The sequence below is a fragment of the Sphaerodactylus townsendi genome, linkage group LG09, assembly GCF_021028975.2.
Source record: "Sphaerodactylus townsendi isolate TG3544 linkage group LG09, MPM_Stown_v2.3, whole genome shotgun sequence".
Lineage (NCBI taxonomy): Eukaryota > Metazoa > Chordata > Lepidosauria > Squamata > Sphaerodactylidae > Sphaerodactylus > Sphaerodactylus townsendi.
In genome coordinates, this window is record NC_059433.1 from 15,917,763 (window position 1) to 15,944,162 (window position 26,400).

General features: G+C 44.0%; 1 protein-coding gene across 1 annotated transcript; it reads left to right on the top strand.

The window, feature by feature from the left end:
• The first annotated feature begins 5,706 nt into the window (after nt 1-5,706).
• On the top strand, nt 5,707-19,963 carry LOC125439405 (serpin B4-like). Its single transcript, XM_048508511.1, has 7 exons — nt 5,707-5,874; nt 6,847-6,939; nt 11,687-11,833; nt 12,851-12,968; nt 13,658-13,800; nt 18,413-18,580; nt 19,571-19,963. The coding sequence occupies exons 1-7, from the start codon at nt 5,707-5,709 to the stop codon at nt 19,961-19,963; spliced, it is 1,230 nt and encodes a 409-aa protein (XP_048364468.1).
• Nucleotides 19,964-26,400: the final 6,437 nt, after the last annotated feature.

Here is a 26,400-nt window from a genome sequence, read left to right on the forward strand (position 1 = left end):
GTTCACACTACTTTGGCAGAACCGGTTGTTAAAATGATGCTTGCAAACAACCAATTGTTAAGAAGAAGAAGAAGAAGAAGAGTTTGGATTTATATCCCCCCTTTCTCTCCTGCAGGAGACTCAAAGGGGCTGACAATCTCCTTGCCCTTCCCGCCTCACAACAAACACCCTGTGAGGTAGGTGGGGCTGAGAGAGCTCTGAGAAGCTGTGACTAGCCCAAGGTTACCCAGCTGGCATGTGTGGGAGTGCGCAGGCTCATCTGAATTCCCCAGATAAGCCTCCACAGCTCAGGCGGCAGAGCTAGGAACCAAACCCGGTTCCTCCAGATTAGATACACGAGCTCTTAACCGCCTACGCCACTGCTGCTAAATTATTTGAATCCCACCACCGGAACCGGTTGTTAAATTATTTGAACCCCACCACTGGATATATGTATAGCTAAAGAGGCCTCTAAGGGCAAGGGGGGAAAAGTATCCACACCCCTCACAAGCTTGGGACTTGAAATGGTGGGTGGCCAGATATTTCCCCCTGTAACTGAAAATCTCCCCTATCTGAACATGGTGGCTGCCATTTGAGTGGATTCTCTAGAGAACCCACTTAAATGGTGGGTGGAAGGGTTAGGGTTCACACAGGCAAGCAGGATGCATTTGAAACCTGGGTTACAGGGGAAAGATAGTTTAACCCAAGTTGGGCTCTCTAACCCATTTTGTGCGAACATCTGCCCCCGAAATGTTTTTTTTGCCTCCTTATCTTGTTTTAGATTGGCTAGGTGGAATCTCCCTAAGTGTTGGAATTTGTTACAGTTGTATCATGTGGATGTTAAAATAGCCCACCAATTTGGAAACAAAAATGAAATGAAATGTCCACATGAAATAGACAGAGGTTTTTCAGTCAATGGCAAAAGGGTTACTCGCTATATTCTAAACAAGTACAGGATGGCCCTTTGAATCAACCATGTGCAACAATTGGTGATCCCAAGTGGAGATGCCAGTCCTACTGTAGATCAGAGTCTCCAAACTATGGCTTGTGGGCTTTATCCAGCTCACAACAAGAATTTACCTGGCCCACAGCAAAACTCAGTGTTCAGTTTTGCAAAGTTGCTGCCTCCAAGTAGCATGAGCAGTGGCGGGGCTACCAGGGGAAAGGGGGGGGTGCCACACACCATGCGCATGGCTTTGGGTCACATGGGGCAGAAAATTTTCCCCCAACCCCTTCCCCCCGCTATCCCCCATGGCGTCCCCCCCACACTGACTTTAGCAAACCAAGCAGGCTGGAGAAGAGACCTGCCTGTTCCCTTCCAGGCTGCAAATGACATGGTGGGAACTACATTTCCCAGGGTCTCCTGGGAAATGTAGTTCCCACCAGGTCGTGTGTAGCCTGGAATGGAACACAGGCAGGCTTCTTCTCCAGTCTGCTTGGTTTGCAAAGAATGAGAGGGCGCCCGCAAAGTGCAAGGGAGGCATCATTTTCACCCACCCTGTGTTGGCAGTCCCTTTCATCTGCCAGACATGGTCACTAAGATGGCATCACATTGGACTCCCTATTTGTACTGTTCTTTGCTGAAGCCTTTCACTCCTGATAAAGTGAACATGCTCAGCTAGAGGCCTCCAGTTTGTCTGGGCAGAATGTTTTTCTGAAAGACGACTCATCTCACTACCTTCTACAAAGTCTTAGATTATAAAATAGGCTTGCTTCTCTTGAGTGGCAATTACTGGACATACAAAAGAGCATACATCCTCATTTAGAGAGAAGACCAATTATTCATCAGCTCCCAATAAGGCACACAATAAGGAATACTTCAAGCATGATTAAGTCGCCACTTTAGTTGCGTTAAGCAATTTGTTTCTTGCTGTGTCTTATTTTTATATCTGAAAACTTAGTATGCATGTATGCAGATGTCATCAAGTGGCAACAGACATATGGCAACCTCAGCACGTGTTTTAAGACCAGTGAGAAGCAGAGGTGGTTTGTCATTCTCTTCCTCTGCAGAGTCTTCCTTGGTGGTCTCCCATCCAAATACTGACCCTGAGATATGAACAGATCAGGCTGTAGCATAACAGGCTCTTTCTGCACAAATCTCCTAAAATATTTGTAAAACATTTTCAGTCCCTCCCTTTTGTTTGCACTCAACCCCTTGGAACGATTCCTGGCTGCCATTTTCTTTTTTTCCGTATTTTCCCGCCCAGTGTACGGACAGATCGGTGCTTCATGCTTCCCAGGCTCATGCTGCAGTTCCTTGAGTCTTCCGTAGTCAATGCTGTGAGGATTAACCACCACCACCCCAATCTCAAAAAAAGCTCTGGAATGTTCTAAAAACTGGGCAAGGGGGGTTCTGCAGGCAAGGAGTGAACTCACCAAAAGGGATAGCACAAAAGGGACAGCACTTAAAAAAAACATTTCGGCCAAAAGAACTGCTAGAAAAGAGGATGCCGTTGAAACATTTTGAGGCTGCAAATAAAACATTTTGGGGGGAAAACCCTGCAGAACTCCTCGGAGTTCTTCTTCTTCTTCTTCTTCTTCTTCTTCTTCTTCTTACTCTTCTTCTTACTCTTCTTCTTCTTCTTCTTCTTCTTCTTCTTCTTCTTCTTCTTACTCTTCTTCTTCTTCTTCTTCTTCTTCCTCTTCTTCTTCTTCTTCTTCTTCTTCCTCTTCTTCTTCTTCTTCTTCTTCTTCTTCTTCTTCTTCTTCTTCTTACTCTTCTTCTTCTTCTTCTTCCTCTTCTTCTTCTTCTTCTTCTTCTTCTTCTTCTTCTTCTTCTTCTTCTTCTTCTTCTTCTTACTCTTCTTACTCTTCTTCTTCTTCTTCTTACTCTTCTTCTTCTTCTTCTTCTTCTTCTTCTTCCTCTTCTTCTTCTTCTTCTTCTTCTTACTCTTCTTCTTCTTCTTACTCTTCTTCTTCTTCTTCTTCTTCTTCTTCTTCTTACTCTTCTTCCTCTTCTTCTTCCTCTTCTTTCTCTTTTCTCTTTTCCTTTCTCTCTTCTCTTTTCTCTCTTCTTTCTTCTTCTTCTTCTTCTTTGTCTTCTTTCTTTCTTACTCCTTCTTCCTCCCTCCTCCTCCTCCTCTTCTTCTTCTTCTTCTTCTTCTTCTTCTTCTTCTTCTTCTTCTTCTTCTTCTTCTTCTTCTTCTTCTTCTTCTTCTTTCTTCTTTTTTTTTTTTTCTTCTTTCTTCTTTCTTCTTTTTCTTTTCCTCTTCTTTTTCCTTCTTTCTTCTTCTTCTTCTTCTTCTTCTTCTTCTTCTTCTTCTTCTTCTTCATGGTTTAAAGTGTCTGTGCAGAAAGCGCCACTGTTTACATTCCCAAAAAAATTACCTGAAAGGAAGGCAATCCTTACTGATTCTGAGAAGCATAACCACACATTTATCTTAAGTTTTAATGTAATGGAACTTGTTTCTTCCATTGAAATGTAGAAACATTTCAAGCTCTTCCTTATTTCTCAGCCTCACTCAGCCATAGTAATCCTATGCATGCCAAAGCTCTTGCCATATAATCTTGGTGGTACTGGTGGCTAATTTGCTATTTTATCTGATTTACCTGAATCATAGACCTATTGAAGAGATGCTCTAAGTGCCTCGGGGCCAACTGTCAAGTTAGCATACCGGAAACCTTACAGGATTTCCTTGATGGAGCACAAAAATTGCTTTCGACAATTGCTTTGAACAATTGCCTCCTCCAAGTTAGGAATGCTGACTGACATTTGGCTCACGAACACATTTATTGAGAAAAAAAAATATTTTTTTAAACAAGGCATACCAATGAGCAAATAAACGGGCAAAGGATTTATTTATTTATTTATTCTTTATGTTTATATTTATAATTTGTAATATTTATAATTTATAATTATTATATAGAATGGAGGAATGGAACATAAGAACATAAGAAAGAGCCTGCTGGATCAGACCAGAGTCCATCTAGTCCAGCACTTTGCTACTCGCAGTGGCCCACCAGGTGCCTTTGGGAGCTCACGTGCAGGATGTGAAAGCAATGGCCTTCTGCTGCTGCTGCTGCTCCTGAGCACCTGGTCTGCTAAGGCCTTTGCAATCTCAGATCAAGGAGGATCAATATTGGTAGCCATAGATCGACTTCTCCTCCATAAATCTGTCCAAGCCCTTTTTAAAGCTATCCAGGTTAGTGGCCATCACCACCTCCTGTGGCAGCATATTCCAACCTGAATCTCCACCTGCAGCCAGGTATAATCCATTCTACCACCTCCAGAATCTACCACATTATTCCTGGTACCTGCCACGGGTATGTGGAAAGGGGTGATGACAACAGTACTAAGAAACTCAGAAAAGTGAAAAAGCTTTGTCAGGGCTGTCGTGGCAGTAATCTACGTGCTGTCTACAGGATATGCTAAAATACCCACAATGATGACCTTTGATTATTGCTAACGTCCAGTGTATGATGAGCCACAGTGTTTTCATTATGTAAACTGCAGCTAATCGAATTGTTTCAGATTGACTGTGTGATCCTAAGAAGAGTGACACCCTTTCATGTCCATTGAAGGAAGTCAACTTAGAAGGGTGTCGCTCTGCTTAGCACGGCACTGTTGGGAATCTGTTTAATGGTGGGTGGGAGTGCGAGAGGTTCCGTATAAATACAGGCATCTTGCAGAAGAGAGCATCACAACGCAACTGGCCTCCGCTGATCATTGCTGTGCATGTCAAGGTAAAGATGTTTCCTACTGACTGTTTCCATGTCCTGTGCGCGGTGGTGTTTAGCTCCGATCTTGATTTTTGAGGTTCAGTCTGTGTTTGAAATCAACAAGTTACTTGTGAAACAGCTGGTGTGTGCAAACAGTGACCCCCTATCTTCTTTGGCACTGTACGCAAAGCAAAAATGGAGCTGTGAGACTGTTATCTATTAACAGAGCTAATTTCTACTGACTACTTACTGTCACAATGGAAGAGGGACAATACATTTATAAAGTCACAAATATCTACTTGCTTGTAATATTAGAGTATGTATCTTTTCTTTTGGGATTGGAGGGCATTGTCTGGTTCTAACATTAGCGGTCTTGTCACACAGTCTGAGAATTTTCTTGTAGCCATACCAGATTCCAATTTGACTTCTCAGAGACTTGTTTTCTATGACACTTAAAAATGATGCCATTTTTGGTGTTTTGAACGAAATAGCAGCACAGTTTGAAATGATGAAGTAGAGTGAAGTATTAAAATATTGTTTTAAGAAATAAGTATCGTATTATTAAGACAGCTTCAATTACTGCGGCTGTGACAGAGCGCTGACATAAAAAAGAAGATAAACAGTTTGAACAGTAAAATACATTTGTTTTTCCAAAACAATGCAAACGTGAGTTCTCAACCTGTGAATTCGCGACCCTTTAAGGATCAAAACGACCCGCTTTGACAGAAGGAGTTGCCTAAGACCATTGGAAAACCACATATTTCCGATGGTGCTGGATGGAATAAGACACAAATAATGTTATGGTTGGGGGGTCACCACAACATGAGGAACTGTATTAAAGGGTTGCGGCCTTAGGAAGGTTGAGAACCACTGCAATAGAAGGATATCTTTCCTCAAATATCCAGGAAGGCTGTTTTTTAAAATATTTTTGATTGTTACTATTGGTGAATTTCGATGAATGCGAATTTAGATAGCAGAAAACATCACTGTTTCGTATTCACATAAGAAAAAAGCATTCTGTAAGATTCTGTTTGTTTTATTCTTCCCCTAGAGCTTGTAAATTCCACCATGACTACCCTGCCACAAGCAAATGCCAAATTTGCCCTTGATTTTTTCCGTAAGCTGAGCGCGGAGCATCCATCTGATAACATCCTGTTCTGTCCTGTGAATCTCACGGCTGCTTTGGGCCTGCTTCTTCAAGGATCTGCAAATGATACTGCAGCCGAGCTTGAAAAGGTGGGCACGGTCAAATATCTTCAAGTCGGACTCATTTGCAAACGGGTTACTTATCACTGTTCCCAACACTTTTATTAAATCAAGCTATTTCATCTTGATCTGTACCTCTTCTATTAAAGGTCCTTGGGAGGTTCTTGTAATTTTACAGCTTTAAGCAATTAGCCCACAGGTGTCAAATTCGCGGCCCTCCAGCTGTTATGGACTACAGTTCCCATAATCCCCTGCCAGCATCATGCTGGCGGGGATTATGGAGCTGTAATCCATCGGAGGCTTGAATTTCTATAGCCTCTACCTATCTCCTAAAACATGACCTTATCACAAATGCTAGTAATATCGATATTTCAAAACTCTCTGTTGAGCTATATAGGCCTCTATTTTTTCATGTGTCTCATTTGTATGCATGTAGGCTGCACATTTCAAGCAATTTTCTGCGAGTCAGGGCCTTTCCCCACTCTCTTCAATCTCCCCTATGCCGCATGCTGCTCTCGAAGTCTCTGCGACATCGGAAATTACTGCCTTAGAGGCGTCCCACGACGGCATCCCAAACATCCCCAGGCATCCTCATCAAAAGTATACCGTTAAGAAGAAGCGTAGGGGATACCACATGCTGAAATTGACTTAACGGTAGCTGTCGGGAATTGCTGAGCTGTCGCCGCCCTAATGCGTGAAAGTGCGGGGGGACCAGCTACTCTCTCCATCAAGAGGCGGGGCTTAAGGTAAAGTGGGGAAAGGCCCTCAGTGAGGTTTTTGCCTTTGGTTTAGAAATAGCCCCCATTCTTGATATGGGCCATCATTAAACATTCTCACTTCAAAAACCCCTGATATCATATGTATGCATTCAACCCATTCTTGATACCTTTCAGGTTATTTTATTTTTGGCTCCTCTTGATGCCTCCTTTTTGGAGGTTTTCAATGTGTGCATATTTTAATATCAAGCACTTTGTGACTAAAACAATGTTATAATCATTCCAGGTACTCCACTGGGATGAACTGAAGGAGGATGAGAAAATCGAAAACAGACGATATTTGGTAACCCGGATAAGACCAACTGCTTCACATGCAAAGGTATGTTCAAAGAAACTTTTAGCCAGCTTTGGATTGTTTTTTCTGCCTCTGACTTGGTACTATTTCCAGTTACTTTCACACCAAACGTGACAATTACAGACAAGCGTATTTGAAGGCCAAGGGCCTGTGTTTTTCATGAAAACAGTTTTTTTATTGGCGATATCCCACTGCCGATTAATCCGGGATACTCACCCGGAAATATCCAGGTTTTCACGCAAGCGCCCACAGCTGAACTGCCGAACACAGATTCATCCCAGTTCTGGTGCTCCCCCCTTATCACAAGTTTTCCCCCCAACCTGCTTGAACCTGCTTTAAAAAAAACCCAGATCAGTGGGGAGGTTCAGGGGTCTAATGTGGTTTCAAATTTCCCTCTGCAGAGAGTGACGCAAATGCCTTCCAGCCAATAAGAGTCGTAGCCCGGACTGTCGCGTCGATCGCGATACCCGCAGCCTTTTTTAAACTTTGTTTGTTTTGTTGAAACGTAATAGTGAGGAGCGAGAATCCGAACTGCTCTAACATGGGCACGGGAAAACGGGAATTGTGCGAGAATGCATTCAATGTGCCAACCTGGCCAATAGTTTTAATAGTTTAATAGGAAATAGTTTTAAAATTGGGAAACAGTGCAGTAATGAGACTCTGCAATACAGATCTCGCGACAGCACAATAGCCAATCAGAAGAAAGATGCAAGGGTGGGGATACTGTGAGTACGTGCTTATGTCCCAACATGAGCATGTTTTTTCATGGAAAAAAGTCCCCGCCCCAAAATGGCACAGCAGTCAGTCAGGATAGACCCACAAAGCCGATGGCGTGGGTGTGGGGATTGTAACATTTAAAAAATCTGAGATAGATAAAGATATCTTCACTAGAAACATGCTGCAGTAGGGAGGTTGAAACCTCGATGAAAAGGTGCAGTTTATTTTGAAACTTGGGCCCTTTCCCCACTTACCTTAAGCCCCGCGCTACTCTCCTAAAGTAGCGTGGGGCAATGCCTCCCCACTTCAAAGCGAAGCATGACCACCCGGCCCTTTACCTCTCTGGCGCCCCTCGAAAGCCTTGCGGCATCCCAAAGGCAGCACTCTTCTTAAAGAGCCTTTTGCACGAGTCACCCGCACACTTTAATAGCGAGAGGTGCGTCAGAAGACATCGGTAGACGCCCATAGGATACTTACGTAGCGCTGACTAGCGGTCTACGGACATAGGGGGGATGGAAGACAGTGGGGAAAGACCCTTGGTTTTATCTAGATTTAATTTCCAGTGGAGACTCGGCCATTGAGTGAAAGATTCAGATACGATGCTGACTTCTCTTTTTCCCCTGCCTTTTCTGGCAAGCCTCAAATGAATATTTGTGGCTACATGATGATAATATAACAAGGTCGGGGGTGGGGTGGTTGTAGCAAGGCTTGGTTGAATTTTTGACAGAGTGATGTGGGTTACGCAGGGCAGTGGGGAATCTGCTATTCCTTTCCTGTAGTTCAGTGTTGTTTAAAAAATCTGCTACATCTGAGGTACACAGAAGTTTTATCATTTCCTTGCAGTTTCAAGAAAAAGACAAGATCTATCCCAGGCACCCACTCTATCCTCCACAACAAACTAAATCTTGGGCTCACAAGTATCAACCATTTGAACCTCCACATGCTAAATCTAGTAGACCACCAGCTCTTGTTCCACGACATATTCAACCTCATGAAGTCACCAGACACCCATTACCCTGCTCTGGGACTGAGGCACCAGCTTGTCATCACACAGTAAGTTGTGAAATAGTTGGGGAGTTTGATCCCAGTGAAAATTTTTGATGCTTAGTAATTATTTCTAAATATATTTAATGGTTGAAGGCCAAGAGTCTATGAAAAATGTGTGCGTGCAGGGAAGAAGAAGAAAACGAGTTTGGATTTATATCCTCCCTTTCTCTCCTGCAGGAGACTCAAAGGGGCTGACAATCTCCTTGCACTTCCCCCCCACACAACAACCACCCTGTGAGGTGGGTGGGGCTGAGAGAGCTCCGAGAAGCTGTGACTAGCCAAAGGTCACCCAGCTGGCGGTATTGTGTGGGAGTGCCAAGGCTGATCTGGAATTCTGAATCAGCCTCCACAGCTCAGAGTGACAGAGCTGGGAATCAAACCCGGTTCCTCCAGATTAGATACACGAGCTCTTAACCTCCTGCGCCACTGCTGCTCCTTTTCTTTGAAAACGGCCATGCAAACATTTAATTGTGAGGACCTCCTGATAAAAATAGCTGTGCTGTGTTTCAGCAGATGGTATACATTTCTTCTTGAAAAAAAAAACATGAATCCGGAAGCCGATTTTGACAAGTATGCCCGAACCCAAATAGCTTGATACCTCAAAATAGTGATAGGACAGTCAACGTCAGGTTTACCAGTGCAAACTCTAGATTTTACCACGGTTGCTGGATGAGTTAATCATTTTAACGTTTGTATTTTGCATTCCTTACTATTTCCAAATGAGTCACCCTGACCCATTTGTTAATCAACAGTTGCTTCTGTATAGATCGTAATTCTAGAACATACTGAATAAATTAGAAAAGGAGGCAGTGATCCATTCTATCTACATACTTTATTGTGTTTAGAATGTTGGACCGAGCTGACCTAGTTTTAAATCCTTGGTCATCTATTAAGCTCACTCAGAGATCTTAGGCCAATCACTATTACTCAGACATTAACTTACTCAGACTATATCTTCAAAAGTGAGTCCCACTATGTTCAATAGGATTTAGAATAACATTTATTTAGAGTTAAATAATTTCATTCAGAATTAAGCCATTTTAAAACTATACCAACTCAAACAGAATTTCAAAGCCAAAAAAAAAAATCTAGTTAGCTATTTTTAATCAACTCGCATGTCTTTAATTCTGTTCCCTTATCGCCTATTTTTAAAAAAGAGACTCTGAAGAACAAAGAAGTAAATTAGAAATGACCTAAGACAATCACAGTCTTCTGATTTAAGGCATAATTAAAGACTTGGGTGCTGTGTGGTTTCCGGGCTGTATGGCCGTGTTCTAGCAGCATTCTCTCCTGACGTTTCGCCTGCATCTGTGGCTGGCATCTTCAGAGGATCCTCTGAAGATGCCAGCCACAAATACAAGCAAATGTCAGAGAAGGCTAACTAGAACAAACCTGACCCTCCCACAACCGAAGCTACAAGTGATATCCGGCTCGTGAAGAAGCCTTCAGCAATATCTACATAATTAAAGATTTGCTTGATAGCACTGCTTTAGCTGGTGCAGGAAAAGGTTTGGTATTAGGAAAAATAATAAAAAGAGACACAAGAGGGTGACATTATTGGAAGGGAATTACAGCCCTATCCAAAGCCCTCTGTGACAGAACATGACTCCAAGAGGGTTTTTAGATGGCAAGGGGGGCAAAAAATCCCTGCTGCCAGAAAGTCCTTCGTAGGGCTTACAGGACTAATGCCACCCAAAGTCTGAGGGTTGGGGTGCCACGCTCCCAGCCCTTAACCCCTGGTGTGGGCCAACTAATGCTGGCTCTGCCCCCTGGAAAGCCTCCTCCCACTGATATCCAATAAGAATGGCAGCCCAGCCCTGTCCACCCTGGACTTCCAGGGTTTGGGGCAGTGGTGGGATCCAAAAATTTTAGTAACAGGTTCCCATGGTGGTGGGATTCAAACAGTGTCGTAGCACCAATGGGGCTGGGCGTGGCACGACGGGGGCGTGGCCGGGCATTCCGGGGGCGGGGCATTAATAATTTCTCTGTTACTGTAAAAAACTCTTACTGTAAAAAAAGGTTCCTAATTTCCAGCTGGTATCTTTCTGTCCATAATTTAAACTCATTCTAGCAAGTCCTATCATCTACTGCGAACAGAAACAACTACTTCTCCTCTAATTGACTGCCTGTCAAATACTTAATACTTTCAAATACTTAATTTTGTTTCTAGAAATCAAACGAAGGATACTTTCCTTAAACAAGGAACTTTACCACGTTTTAAAAACATGTTTTTAAAACAGCCCAACAGGGAGAATTATCCTGTTTTCTACCTTAGCTAACCAGCCACATAGGAAATAACAGGACTTGATGATTTTGGGACCTAATGGAATTTCTAACGGAAAAGCAGACCCAATTAGTAACCCCCTCTCGGCGCACACAAATAATTAGTAACCCACTCTTGGGAACTGGTGAGAACCTGCTGGATCCCACCTCTGGTTTGGGGGTGGGGGTGGGACTGAGGGGTGGGAGGCTGCTGGCAAGTCTGCTGCTTTTGCTTTGGTAAATGCCCTGGGGAGGGCAAAAGCACTGCTGTGAGGCTGTGCCGCTCCCTGAAGTCCTTTTGTCCCTCCCCTATGGATGGGGGCTGTTAGTCTTTTATGCAGCATGACTGCAAAGGCCCTATTTAATTTGCAAGCCCTCTTCTGTGTCTCTAACAGAACAATCCTATACAAAGCTACTCCAACCTAAGCCCATTGAAATGAATGGGCTTAGGCTGGAGTAACTCTTCAGGATTGCACTGTAAGGCTCCTTCCGCACATGCAGAATAATGCACTTTCAAACTGCTTTCAGTGCTCTTTGAAGCTGTGTGGAATAGCAAAATCTACTTGCAAACAGTTGTGAAAGTGATTTGAAAACGCATTATTTTGTGTGTGCGGAAGGGGCCTAAGACTGACTACTTTACCACACAAAAGAAAGAAAAAGTAGTTCAAAGGAGTTATTCCTTGGAGAAAAAGCCATCGTTTGCCAACAAAGCCTCACAAGAATGAACATTCTTTTGTATTATTAGTGTGTTCCAGAACATACATGTGAAAATCCTGAAGAAGTCCATTTGGCTTTCAGCAAAATCCTTGAAGAACTTAACAAACCCAGCACCGATTATTTCTTGAGTTTTGCCGACAAGCTGTTTGGAGACCAAACCATCACCTTCAACCAGGTAACACTAGTGTTTTGTCATATTGCAAAAGCATATTGATTATATAGACTCAGTTGAATTGCAGCATAAGGAGTCAGTAAAAATGGTACTTTCTTTTTATGGCAGGAAAATGTTTAAAGTTAAACGTGTGGTGCAAAATTCCATACCAAATTCTTTAACAGAAGTGAAATGAACTTCCTTGACCCAGAAGATGTGGCATAATTTTTGAGCCCTGGGATCAAGAAGTCACCAAAAATTTTTGTTCTTGTAATTGAGTGCTCAGCAAAACCATATAGTCACTGGATCTTAGTTACAAGAAGCACAGACCTTTCCCTGGTTGTTCTTGCTTCTGTGGAACTCAGTCAAAGTGAGTCCTCTTTTGTCTGTTATTTTGCAAATTTCTATTTTGCAAATTTCTGTTTTCCACTTTGCCAAACCTTTGAAGGGTGACGTTGTTACGCCGACGCAATGAATGAGACGAGACGCAGCAATATCAGGAAGCTGGTGGAGAGAGGCCAGCGGCAAGTCTGGCCAGTCTGGCTAGTCTGCCGAGCTGGGGTCCCTGGCACCTTTATTAAGGGTTTGGGGAAGGCGGGAGAGCGGGAGAAAGTTGCGCAATTCATGACTCAGTGAAGGGCTGCGTACGTGCAGGGGGAAACGTTCCTGTCTGGGTCGAATCCACATTCAGGTATCTTGTGACCTGGGTGTCTGGGAGATCTCGTGATGTGCGTACGTGTGAGCCCAGGAAGGGACAGATGGCGCAGGCATTCCTGTGCACTTTCTGAAGCTCTACTGGGTCCGCTAACACACCCCTACAGAAGGTTACATTCAGTGGTGGGATTCAGAAGGTTCGCACCACTTTGGCAGAACCGTTTGTTAAAATGGTGCTTTTATACAACCAGTTGTTAAATTATTTGAATCCCACCACCAGAACCAGTTGTTTTTCTAACTAGAATCAAAGAACTGATTCTGTATAATATACTTTTATTATTGTTTTTGTTGCTGATGACGGGTCCCATTGTTTCTCTCACTGTTCAGAAATTCCTTTTGTGTGCTCTGAAACTATACATGACTGAAATTAGCAGAGCTGATTTCCAAAATGCCCCTGAAGAAATGAGGAAACTGATAAATCTGTGGGTTGAAGTCCGGTCACATGGTAAGAGCATCTTGTGTATTAGTTGCCTCAGCCAGATTGTTAGCAAAACTTCAATGAAAGGAAGATGTGCCATCTCTGCTCTTTGGTGGAATGCTCTAGAAATTAGCAGCCAATGCAATCTTTCATTGATCAGCCAATGAGAGAAAACCAAGGCTTTTCATGACCATGAAGACATTGGATATAAACTATTTCTATGAAGAAGAGGAACCAAAGGATTCCTTTTGATCCCAACTGTCTTGAAAACAATGGGGAATTGGTATGAATTTTGTATTATCACTTTCTACACCATAGCTTCTCCATTTAACTTACTTAAAGATAGGCTGACCAGCCGTCCTGCTTTTGGTGGGACAGTCCCACCTTCAAACAATTTGTCCCGCGTGTTATTTCAATTGTCCCGATTTTTGGGAGACTGCCGCACTGCCTTCTGGGGCGCAAGGCAGTGTGGCAGCCTCCCGCGCACGCGGTCTCAGGAGCATGGCCTTCTGGGGCACTGCCCCAGAAGGCAGTGCACTCCTGCAGCTGCGCGCACATACGTGTGCGCGGCTGCCTACCCCCCGTCCCGGTTCACAAAGATGACCATCTGGTCACCTTACTTAAAGAGGGAGTAATGAATTGTATGCATCAGTAATAATAAAGTAAGATACAATGGAATTTTAAAAGCCAAATCCATTTCATTATTTCTCTGTAAGGTGAAATTAAGGATCTTCTCCCTGAGAACACCTTGGATAATCTGACCCAGCTGTTGATGGTGAATACCATCTACTTCAAAGGACTATGGGAAATTCAGTTTAACAAAGAACTCACGGAAGAAGCTCCATTTTACGCAAACGAGGTAGGTTATACATATGCTCCCTTGCTCCTTTAGACCTTTTACAAAGACAGCTCAAAGAACTGAGTCGATTGTATTTTTCAGTCATATTTTGAAAAGGGTATAAAGTTCCCAGACCCCAATTAGTGATTGGTGTTTGGAATATGCTGCCACAGGAGGTGGTGATGGCCACTCACCTGGATGGCTTTAAAAGGGGCTTGGACAGATTTATGGAGGAGAAGTCGATCTCTGGCTACCAATCTTGATCCTCCTTGATCTCAGATTGCAAATGCCTTCGCAGACCAGGTGCTCAGGAGCAGCAGCAGCAGCAGAAGGCCATTGCTTTCACATCCTGGATGTGAGCTCCCAAAGGCACCTGGTGGGCCACTGCGAGTAGCAGAGTGCTGGACTAGATGGACTCTGGTCTGATCCAGCAGGCGCTTTCTTATGTCCTTATGTTCTTATGTTCAATGTTGTCTTCATGCAGGCATCGCAGGGCAATGTGGATCTACTGATCTTCTGGTCACAGACAAAGGCTCATGAAGACATCCTAAGTGGAAATTAAATGGATTTATTTAATTGATTTCCATTAGACAGATTTTCAGGGGGTGTGGTTTTGCTGCGGTTGGGCATGGTGTAACCCTTCCACCTCCAAAGAGATTCCCAGCTGTGTGTACTGGAAGAAAACAAGAAAAAATGGGGGAAGTGGGGATCCTTCAATTGGACTGCAAGCCCCCTGTGAAGTTCAGTGAGCTACACCTCACTTTTAGCTGGCCTAAGTCACCAAAAACAAAAGGGTTGTTCCCAGTCTGGAAGGTCCCCTGGGACATCTGATTGGCTCTGACCCAGGCTGTTGCAGTGGAGGAGCACCAGTGCAGTGCCATGGAACTGTGCAGCATCTTGTAACCGAAGTTGTGCCTTTCTCAATGGCATAAATGCCACTTATGCTATCTGGCCTGGCAAAGATGCTGGCAGTGGGCTCCACAGCCCTTTTACTCCCCACCCAATTGATTGCACTGTTAAGTACTTTTACTAAATTGTCACATTTAGAAGGATCGACTCGGTTTTGTTGACCCCCTCTTTCCAAGGGAGGTCCCAACAAAGTGGAATCACATGACGTGCAGAAAGACTCCATAAAAATCCTCACCATCATACTTTTCTTCAGTGGCGTTCCTGCCAAGGGACAGGGGGTACCCTATGTCCCCGGGCGCCCCCCATTTGGTCACGTGGGGGGGCGCCAACATTTCAGGGTCGTTTGTGTGTTTTTAAATGTTTTAAGTGTTTTTTCACGTTCCGGCCTGCAGGGGGCGCATTTTTAAGGCTATCTGCACCAAAATTTCAGGGTACCATCCGAAGACTGTCCTGATGATACCACCCAAATTTGGTGATGTTTAGTTCAGGGGCAGCAAAGTTATGGACCCCCAAAAGGGGTGCCCCCATCCCAATTGTCTTCAATGGGAGCTAACCTGAGATGGGGGCTACCCATTTGAGGGACCATAACTTTGGTCCCCCTGAACATAACTTCACCAAACTTGGGTGGCATCATAATAATAGTTAACAGATGATACCCAGAAAATTTCGTGTCACTAGCTTTAAAAATACACCCCTTCCAGGCACCCCAAGAAATTTGCCCAAGATTCTTTGTTTTGCAGTCACTTTGCTCCATTATAGCCAATGGGGAATTTCTGAGTGTGTAGGCAGGCTGCACATTTTTGAAGATAGAGGCACCAGACTTTCAGGGTGGCTCAGGAGGCCCTCCTGGTAATCCCCGTCACGTTTGGAGACCTCTGCTTCTGCGGGTTCAATTTTGTGGGCCCCCAAGGAAACTGGCCTATTTTGTTTCCCCGCTCCTGCACATGAAAGCCTGTGGGCTGAGTTCTCTCAGAACTCTCTCAACTCCCCCCCCCACACACTCCAGAAGCAAAGCTCACCAAGCGTGGATGCTATTACTCAAGGCCTCTTGGAGCCACCTTGAAAGTCTGGCACCTCTATCTTCAAAAATGTGCAGCCTGCCTCAGAAATTCCTCGTGGCTACAATGAAGCAAAGTCGCACCCGCAAAACAAAGAATCTTTGCTTAAATTTCTTGGGGTGCCTGGAAGGGATGTATTTTTTAAAGCTAGTGACACCAAAGGAATTTCAGGGTATCATCTGGTAACTATTCTTATGATGCCACTTAAGTTTGGTGAAGTTATGTTCAGGGGGACCAAAGTTATGGTCCTTCAAATGGGTATTACCCATGTCGAGGTTAGCTCCCATTGAAAACAATGGGGATGGGGGCGTTCCATTTTGAAGCGACCATAACTTTGCTGCCCCTTAGTCAAACATTATGAAGCTTGGGTGGTATCCTCAAAACAATCTCTGGATAATGCTCTGACATCCTTGGTGCAGCTAGCTTTAAAAAAATACCTCCTACAGGACAGCTACCCAAAATACCCCCCCCCCCAAACCCCATACCTTGCATTAAGCATTTGTTCATATTTGGGCAGGGCGTAATCGGACAATTTTTGTCAGATATGTGCTAAATTTGCCCAGATTCCAGCCGAATCTGCTATATGTTTCATCTGAATCTCCAACCCTCAAAAGTGATGCTGTTTCAGGGTGGGGGAGAATCCACCCCCAAACAGCATCACGTTCCATTTTGTTTTAACCGGGGACTAAGATTCTCCTTTAAAGGTAGATTTACAAGAAGAATTTGAGCTCCCTAGTTTTAAAACACAATTGAAAATGATACTGTTTGGGAGTGGAATTCCACTGGAGAGAATTTTGAGAAGAGATGATGCTGACATTTGTTTTGGTAAATGTTTTGCTGGGGAATTGATTTGGCGAGAGATTTACATGCTTAATACCCACTTACACTGACTTGGAGTTGTTTCTCAGGCTAACAACCTACCTCATAGGGTTGTTGTGATTAGGAAATTAGGAAAAGAGTTGGTGGGGAGAGAGCCATGTATGTTTTGATGGGAGTGGGAGGTGTTTTGTGAGCTGGTACAAAAAATCATTGTTTGGTCATGGTGGGGGAGGGTGGCCGCCCATATGCCGGGCGGGGGGGGGGACCAAACTCAGGTTTTGTCCCCGGGCGCACGTTTGCCTAGGTACGCCCCTGCTTTTCTTCCAGATTTGCTAATCCAGAAGCATTACTAGGCCTTGGTTCTTCATGCACAGTCTTTCATATCCTACTCCTTTCAAAGGGGAAATCCTCACTTGTCACTGAAAGATTGATTGTCCCAAACAAAGCAGAAATGTCCTTGTAACATATACAAGCACTTAGGTTTATACTGTCAATGGAAAGTTCAGAGCCCGAAGGGTTAATTTAGAATGCCTCGGGATTGGTTGTGAGAGCTGTACAGCATTATAAAGCCTGAGGATGGAGAGTTCTAGAAAAAAAAGAAAGAGTTTGGTTGTGAGAGCCAGAGTGAATGGTAGCTCTGAGATATCTTTGTTCTCTGGAAGCAGAGAGCCAGTTCAGAGGGGCTGTGCTTCTCTGAATTAAGTGCTAGGAAGAGCAGAGTTCAGTAAAGGAATCTGTACCAGAGTTTTTGGAGTTAAACATAGCAAAGTAACACTGATTAATCACACTGGTGACTTGGTTATTTTTTTCTCTGAGGAAAACCCTCAGAGAAACGAGGAAAACCCTCAGATAGGAAGCAGGGAATCTTCTAAGAGAAAAGGAGTTATATAGAGAGGATCAGAGCTTCTTCAAGGAGAGCAGCCTTCTATCTATGATAAGCGCTGTGTGAGAGAGATACTCTAAGGAACAGTTTGTCAGTGTTAGTGTCCAAAGAACTGTGTGTGTGTAGTGAGGGTAAAAAGGAAGATTTTTTGAAAAAGGGCTAGATAGCCAAACAGAGCTCTGTAACAACTACTTTGAAATGACAGATTTATTTTGTCTAGTGTCAAAGTGACAGGATCATCAGGAAGGCACAAAAGTAGTCTATAATTTTTATCAACTGAAAAAGTTATTAAACTTTTTACTATTAAACTTTGTACTATGTACAAAATCTTGTACATAATCTTGTACAAAATCTATGTACAAAAACTTGTACATAGTAACAAAAGAAGCTGGTTTTAGAGAGGTTACTATGTACAAAATCTTGTACATAGCAACCTCTCTAAAACCAGCTTCTTTTGCACCTATATGTATATCTTCTTATTTCTTCAGCTTTACAAGCATCTGGTGCCATTTCTTTATCTAGTCCACGACAGAAAGACAACAGGTTTAGTTTTCTCTCAGAGATACTGTCCTGCCTAACAAACAAGTGCCCTGGAAGTGCAGCTAAAGACTATTTAGATGGCTTCTTAGAAAGAATATGCGTGTAGTAGTAGACTTTATTTACAGTCAATGACCAAATATAAGAATATGTGTGGGAAAACTGCAACAGAAATATGAACTCTTAAGCATCCTCTCCAATTTTGTTCTGTCAATAAAATAGTTGCTCAGTTAGATCTGTTCTGTCAGAGATTTTGGAGGGGGAAATTTTCCTCAGGGCACAGGCAGTTGGCAAATGCTTGTGCATGTGAGAGGCACCCCCCCCCCTCACTGAGCAGACTAGGGGGTGCCTTGTTAATAGTCCTCCTGAAAGGAAAGTTGGACTTATTTTTCATTTCTCCCAACATTTACCCTTTCTTCCCTTACAGAAAACCTCTCATACTGTGCCTCTGATGCACACTAGGGGTACCTACAATACAGGGATAGTTCATCTATCTAATGTTGAGGTACAAGTTCTGGAGATTCCTTACAAAAACCATGAGATGAGCATGTTCATACTGCTACCAAAAGATGAAAGTTCTGAATCCCTTCTACAGGTGAGATTGTTTCGTTCTGAGTAATATTCATGGCATTTGACTCTGCAATTCTTATATGAACTTAGTTGTCTTATGTTAACTATTTAGAAAATCCTGATTACAGAATAATTTTTACAGCATTAAGATACAATGTATTACCCTCTGCCATCCTCTATAGTAAATACAAAGGAATACCTCTAGCAGAATATTTAAGTCCTTGTGGAGAAGGGATAATTGAGTCAATGGAGCATGTCTTATTTGACTGCAAGATTTTACAGTCATATTAGGAAAGGTCTCATTACTCCCATAGTCTCTTGTTTCCCAGGAAGAAATAGAAAGACCTTCTATTATTATTATTATTATTATTATTATTATTATTATTATTATTATTATTATTATTATTATTATTATTATTATTATTATTATTATTATTATGATGATGATGCTAACAGGTATATGTATATGCTGCCTCTCTAGAGACCAGGAGCTCACTTACAGCGTAGCCAAATTTGATCGGATAGCAAGTAAAATTAGGGAAACCTGTGTTGATCACTTGTAATTTAGAAGGACATTTATATTTTTAAAGCTGCAAATTCTGGTGCAAGGTTTTGTATTGTTTTTAGTATTATGCATCATGTTACTTTGATACTCTGGACTTGGACCATATAAATAACTACCATGTGCTGATGATATATGAGCTTAGTTCTCCCTATATCAATCTGTGGCCAAAAACTAATAATGGTGGTTGCAAAGGTCTTATAGCTTATAACTAGTATTTTACTTAATGCAGACATGGTGTCATTGTAATGTCACCTCAAACAGGTCTCTAGAGAGGCAGCAAAATACATTTTCTAAATGAGTGAATGAATGAATGAATGAATGAATGAATGGATGGATGGATGGATGGATGGATGGATGGATGGATGGATGGATGGATGGATGGATGGTGTCAGAATGTTGACTTTTCTTTATGTGAAATTATATGATTACCATTTCTGTTTGTCCATTTAGCTGGAAGATGCACTGACCCATGTTGAGTTGCTTGACTGGTCCCCTCATCTGAAGCCTGAGGATGTGGAAGTAGCCATTCCCAAAATCAGTATGGAAAAGACAGCTGAAGCTGACAAGTACTTAAATCTGTCACAAATAAACGATGCTGAGAAAGCTGATTTCTCCAGAGCCATCACCGTTAATGGGGTGGCTCTGTCTCAGCTTGTCCATGATGCCTTCTTTGAGGTTGATGAAGAGGGTAATAAAAAAGCCGCAACGAACGAGGCCCAGAAATCTAAGGGTGGGCATCGTGGCCCAATGCCTTTTGTGGTTGACCATCCTTTCCTTTTCTATGTTCTTCACAAATCTACCCAAAGCATTATTATCTTTGGTAGATTTTCTAAACCAGAGTAAAAGGACCATTTTGATCCATGGAACTGAAAAGCAATGGAAAAGAACTCTGGAACATGGTTTTAGACAAATTAATTCTTTTACATTTCCACCTCTTTACCTCAAACTCTGTGATGCTGATCATTCAGTCGATTTAGGCAAAGAAATATTTTTTTCTAATTTGCATTACTGATTTTAAGGTGTTTTTGTCTTACCTTCTCTTACAATTCTTCTGGCCACCTTTTTTTAAAAAAAGAGGCTGCTTTTGGATCTCTGGCTACTGACTAACACAGTGGTTCCCAACCTGGGGTACATGTACCCCCAGGGCTACGTGCCTGAGTTTTTGGGGGTATGCAAAAAAATTACTCAGTGGGTTTACTAATATGGGGATACAGTTTTAGGGAAATGAATTGCCAAGGGATATGCAAAAGGGGAAAAGATTGGGAAGCATGATCTAACCAAACAACCATAAAGCTTGGTTGAGAAATCTGAAGGGAAAAGCACGTCTTCAATAGATGAAGGTTCTATTCTTAAAATTACACAGAGAGATGAGGTCTAAAGCAGAAAAAATGGTATCTCCTTTGGAATTTGCTCTTCATGTTGTTTCGTAATAGACCTGCCTGAGTAGTTGCAGTAAATTTGTATGGAATCTGCTTACCGTGTCTCCTGAAGTCAGCACTGAAGGTAGCCTACGGTCTCTTACTTTTTAGCCTGTTCCTTAAAAAACAAAAACAAATGTGGACAATGAAAACGGTCCTAAGCTGCTTCTGAGAGTATAGCTTTTCTCTTGAATATGCTAAACTTCTTTCTTTCTGACTAGAACTGTAATGGCAAAAGATCTCAATAAACAAAGCATCTAATAAAATTGTGATTCTTAGTTTTTATTATTGCAAGGAATGCAAGCTCTGGTGCAGGGCTCTGCAAACCTTTCCACTTCAGAGTCAACTGCACCAAGTTAGCAGTGAGCTAAGTGTTTGCATAATTTCTGTGTGCCACAGATTGTTATTACTAGAGGGGATCATCATCATGAGGATGGTGTTGGCAAAATATATGTTGACAAGAACAAGTTGTTGCTTTTTAATTGCAAGAAAATATTGGCTATGATGTATGGCACCAAGGGCAGATATGTAACAGGCAATACAAAACATTGGGAGTTTCACAGTATATGTTAATCTGTTTCTTTAATAGTACTTACAGCACATTATAACATGTTCTTTTAATAGTTCTTAGTAAGTCTACAGTATGCTTTTGAATTTCTAAAGTCTTTGCAATCATCCTTACAAAGGCCCTGGAAATTAATTAGTATCATTATTCCTAGATTGCTGATGGCAAGAGAATAATAACCTACTAAAGCAGGACAAATTTCTTAGCTGTGGTAAGGGCATAGATGGTCCATTTTTATGGGCAATCTATCAGTCTCCAAGACACAGGCAGATAGATTAAAAGTACGTAAGCATTCCCCCAAATATGTAAACATTATAATAGAAAACATAAATAATAAGTCTCTCCTAGAAAAACCAAATGACTGGATATGTCCCAAACATATGTTTAAGGGTCATTTCCTGTGAGTTACAACACCAACAATTAAACACTTTCCTCAGTTCTTTACTAAAGTGCTGATATGATGTCCAATATATCCTAAACATAATGCAATAAGAGGCAACTTAAGATCCAGAGAGAGAGAGAGGGAGAGAGAGTATAAACTTTATGGTAATATCTCATTGCCTTGGTGAAATACAGAGATATAACTCTTTATTCTATTCATTCCTGAGACTCTGTATGTCACATTCATTAATGGTCGTCCAATATTTATACATGCATATTGTAGGTTTTGTTTTCTGCATCAAATTTTTTTAAATTTAAATAAGCCTTTATTGGCATACAGAACATACAATATAAATACAATTAAAATTACTAGATAAAACTTCACACTGGATCATAAGTTCAGTTCGCAAACCTCAGGCAGAAACTTTGCCACTGCGAGACAACAGTCAAGGTCATTACAGTTTAAGAGCATATTTACTTTATCAAGCTCTGTCAGGGTTATCATAGAGTCAATGGTTTGTAATAATAAGCTGGATCTTGGATTCTGGTAAAGTGGGCAGTGGAGGAGAATGTGCGCAATGGAATCCAACTGCCCTGGACTGCAGGGGCAAAGCCTCTTATCGTTTGGTAGACCCTTGAGTCTTCCTCTATGGAGCGGGGATGGCATAATGTTAAATCTAGCCAGCATGTAGGCTCTCCTATATATAGGGTTGGTAAGCGCTGCAATATAGTAGGCTGGGTTTCCCTGCACAAATGGAATTGCCACGTTCATTGGCGAACAGGATTTGTTGGCCAAGCTCTGCAGTTGTTGATAATCCATTGCTAGTAGCCGCTCTTTGATGAGGGCAAATGTCTCAGTAAGGGTTAGCATGTTCAGAGAGTCACTATCATAGCCCAGTTCCCCAATCTTTGTTATAACTGATGTGCACCATTTAGAGTGATGGAGTTCTCTCAAGGTGAGTTGCGCCAGTGAGTTGTCGGAGCTTTGATAATGAATATGCAGCCAAAATTTTATGATGTTTAACCAGATAGTGGCCTCTATAGAGTCTTGGCCAGATTCTAGGCATAGAACTGCATATGGGACGCAGTTTGGCATGCCAAATAATTGTTCTGCATCAATTCAATTAGAGCTTCTAACTGTTAGAACACAGGTTCCAACAATTTCACCAGCTGAAGCTTTTGAAATTAAGTTATATAATATGCCTCTACGGAGACACATATGCTATTTGAAACCATTGTGAGTCACGGAAGTAAATATCTTTAAAGTTTCCTTCGGGGGAAAAAAAGAACTTTTCCTCCCATCCAAAGGATACAGACATGCAGGGAACCCTCAGGATCTATCTGATAAGGGTGACGTCAAGCTGCAAAAAAAAAGCTAAGCAAAGAATCCATGTGCTAATATTGACTTGGTTTGGCGTGGCTATTTTGCAACACCTAAACTCCCCTGAAGGAGTCAGCAAACCCAGGATGCCTGTGTAATGCTCTCGGCCACACACAGCGAATGGCTTGCCAGTCTCTTCTCCAGCCTAGGCCCACCTAGGAAGAGCTTGTGGGTTATATTTCCTCATGGAATTTGGCGTTTACATGTTAATTAGTTCATTACAGGACAGTCATCCAAGTCTAGAATGTCATGTTGTTCTTGCGTTGTTCCGTTTTAATCAGCCCAGAAACCTCAAGGTGGGACATTTGCCTCTTCCTTCTTTTCTGCCTACTTCGTGTCTTATCAGATACAAAATATTTATGGCTTATAAACATCCTAAGTTTCTTCATTCCTGCACTGTGTAGTGGTGAAGAGCAGTGGTCTCTAACCTGAAGAACCGGTTTAATTCCTCATTCCTCCATAATGTTTGGAGATTCCCTCAATCCCTCTGCACACACAACACAACCCAAGGAAGAGGTTTTTCTGCTGAGCCTTTTCTTGTACTTTAAAAAATATACAGCACACATAATTTTGACACGGGGAACACCAAACACCCCTCATACTCTTTCGCAGCCTGATAAAGTACAGCCCAAGTAAAATTTTAACTGGTAATTATGCTACTGGAAGCAAGAAATTACTAAACTGAAGCTACTGCGTTTTAGGCACTGAAAAAGACAATAGTGCTAGGAATTGTTGAAGACTGCAGGAAAAGAAGGAGGCCCAACAGTTTGCAAGTCCTGAGCAAGACTGTTAACAATAGGATGTTTGGGAGGTAATTGATTCAGTTTATTTGTTTGTTGTTCATTTGATTTCTAGGTCACTGTTTCTCAAAGGGCTCAGGGTGGCTTAGAGGGATTTATTAAGAACATTCAATAAAATCTGAAAACCAATTTTGGTAAAAAAAACCAAAACCTGGCGCTCCTTAAAATTTGAGGGATACATACACATGCGTACACTAAAGCATCCCCCATATGAATATACTACTCAATCATGCCAGAGATGGAAAAGGGAGATGAGATGGGAGAAGGAAAGAGGGAGGCCAGTGTGGTAGAACTGGTGTTGTCCTCAACCATTTGCCTAGCAGAACAGCTCTATCGTACAGACCCGGTAAAATTGTAATAAATCTTGCAGGGCCCTGATCTCATTCAACACAGCAGTTCAGCAGGCTGGGGCCAGTGCTGAGAAGGTCCTGACTTTGTTTGAGGACAGCTGGACAACTGGGGGGCCAGGGAGCCCAAGTAACTTCTAAACAACAACAGCAGCAGCAGCAGCAGCAGCAACAACAACAACAGTTATATCGACTTGATGAACCACTCCTTACCTGGTGGAATGCATACCGCTCTGTGCCATACAGTCTGCTGGCAATGCTCAGCGCATAGTTCTTGGTGTGTTGGCTGATGGCTGCCAGGAGCTCCTTCAACAGGGAGTGTAATCCTCCCAGTTGATCACACTGATCTCCTGCAATCTTCAAAAGCAAAGACTGTTCAGCAAGACTTTCTACTACAAATACAGTGTCCTACATACTAACATTTCTAGTTAAGAAGCCTTTATTTTCTCTCATGATATTTGCTAATTGGGTTAGTGTGTTTTACTTTGACTATTTATTACAACACCTCAAGAGAATATATTGAAATGAGAAATGAGACCTACCCTCCGCCCTGTGAGGTAGGCGGGGCTGAGAGAGTTCTTTTGCACATGGCCCTTTAAGAACCCAGGGAGCTGGCCTCAATCTGAGTGCCTCACCACCCTGCCTCTACTGCCTGACTGGGATAGCCTCCTTGCCCCAGTTCTGCCTTACCCAAGCCAGGACTGTGTGTGTCAACCAGCCTCATGGACAGCGAGATTCGCACTCTGGACAGTTCTGTTGTGGAATGGAAAGGGTTACCTTATACTAAAAAAACAAGACACCACCCAGAGGTGGGATGCAGCCGGTTCGCACAGGTTCGATAGAACCGGTTGTTAAATTTTCTTCAGTTCTGCGAACCGGTTGTTAAAGATTAACTTCAACTCCTTTGATAAATCTTCCTCAGTTCTGCAAACTGCTGGTTAATGATTAACTTCAACTTCAACTGACCCAGCAAGTCTGTTAATGATTAATCCCCCTCCCCTCCATGGCGAGAGATGCGCCCACCCTGCTTTGTTAAACGTTCTACCCTTGTGGCATGGGGATGGGGAGTGCAGAATTTGGCCAGTGTTTGGTTTCTGTGGGCAAATCTTGCTTCCTGCAGGGCAGGCGAAGATGGGCCCGGCGGCTCGGCTCGGTCTGGCCGGCCGCCGGGAGAGCGCCCGCCCCGCAAGCAGCGGGGCGGGCAGGAGGTAAAGACCGCGGCACGGCCTAGCCGGCTGCGGGCGAGAGATGCGCCCGCCCTGCTGCCTGCACGGCAGGCAAAGATGGGCCCGGCGGCTCGGCCTGGCCGGCTGCCGGGAGAACACCCGCCCCGCAATAAGCGGGGCGGGCAAGAGGTAAAGCCCACGGCACGGCCTGGCTGGCCGCGGGCGAGGGATGCGGGGTGGGCGAAGATGGGCCCAGCGGCTCGGCCTGGCTGGCCACCGGGAGAGCACCCGCCCCGCAAGCAGTGGGGCGGGCAAGCGGTAAAGCCCACGGCACGGCCTGACCGGCCGCGGGCGAGAGAAGCGCCCGCTCTGCTTCCTGCAGGGCGGGCGAAGATGGGCCCGGCGGCTGGGCTTGGCCGGCCGCCGGGAGAGCGCCCGCCCCGCAAGCACCAGAGCGGGCAGGAGATAAAGCCCACGGCACGGCCTGGCCGGCCGCGGGCAAGAGATGCGCCCGCCCTGCTTCCTGCAGGGCGGGCAAAGATGGGTGCGGTGGTGGATCGGCCTGGCCGGCCGCCGGGAGAGCGCCCGACCCACAAGCAGCGGGGCGGGCAGGAGGTAAAGCCCACGGCATGGCCTGGCCGGCTGCGGGTGAGAGATGCGCCCGCCCTGCTTCCTGCAGGGCGGGCGAAGATGGGGACGGCGGCTTGGCCTGGCCGGCCGCTGGGAGAGCACCCGCCCGGGCAGGAGGTAAAGCCCACGGCACGGCCTGTCTGGCCTTGGGCGAGGGATGCGCCCGCCCTGCTTCCTGCAGGGCGGGCGAAGATGGGGACGGCGGCTCGGCCAGGCCGGCCGCCGGGACAGCACCCACCCCGCAAGCAGTGGGGCGGGCAGGAGGTAAAGCCCACGGCCTGGCCGGCCGCAGGCAAGAGATGCGCCCGCCCTGCTTCCTGCAGGGCGGGCAAAGATGGGTGCGGCGGTGGATCGGCCTGGCCGGCCGCCGGGAGAACGCCCGCCCCGGGGCGGGCAGGAGGTAAAGCCCACGGTTGTGCCCCACCCTGCTCCGTTTGGCACTACGCGACTGTTTGAATCCCACCACCATCGGAACCTGTTGTTAAAATTTTTGAATCCCACCACTGACACCACCATATAACAATGTGAATTGAAAAGGGAAAGAGGGATTCCATTTGACCACTCCAGACTGAGCCCAGCCGCCGGGACAGCA

Excerpts from the sequence above, each read along its gene's own strand:
- LOC125439405 (XM_048508511.1), top strand. The coding sequence starts at position 5,707 with ATGACTACCCTGCCACAAGCAAATGCCAAATTTGCCCTTGATTTTTTC. Across the intron at positions 6,940-11,686 it reads CAACTGCTTCACATGCAAAG|TGTGTTCCAGAACATACATG; the intron begins GTATGTTCAAAG and ends TTGTATTATTAG. Across the intron at positions 18,581-19,570 it reads GTTCTGAATCCCTTCTACAG|CTGGAAGATGCACTGACCCA; the intron begins GTGAGATTGTTT and ends TTGTCCATTTAG.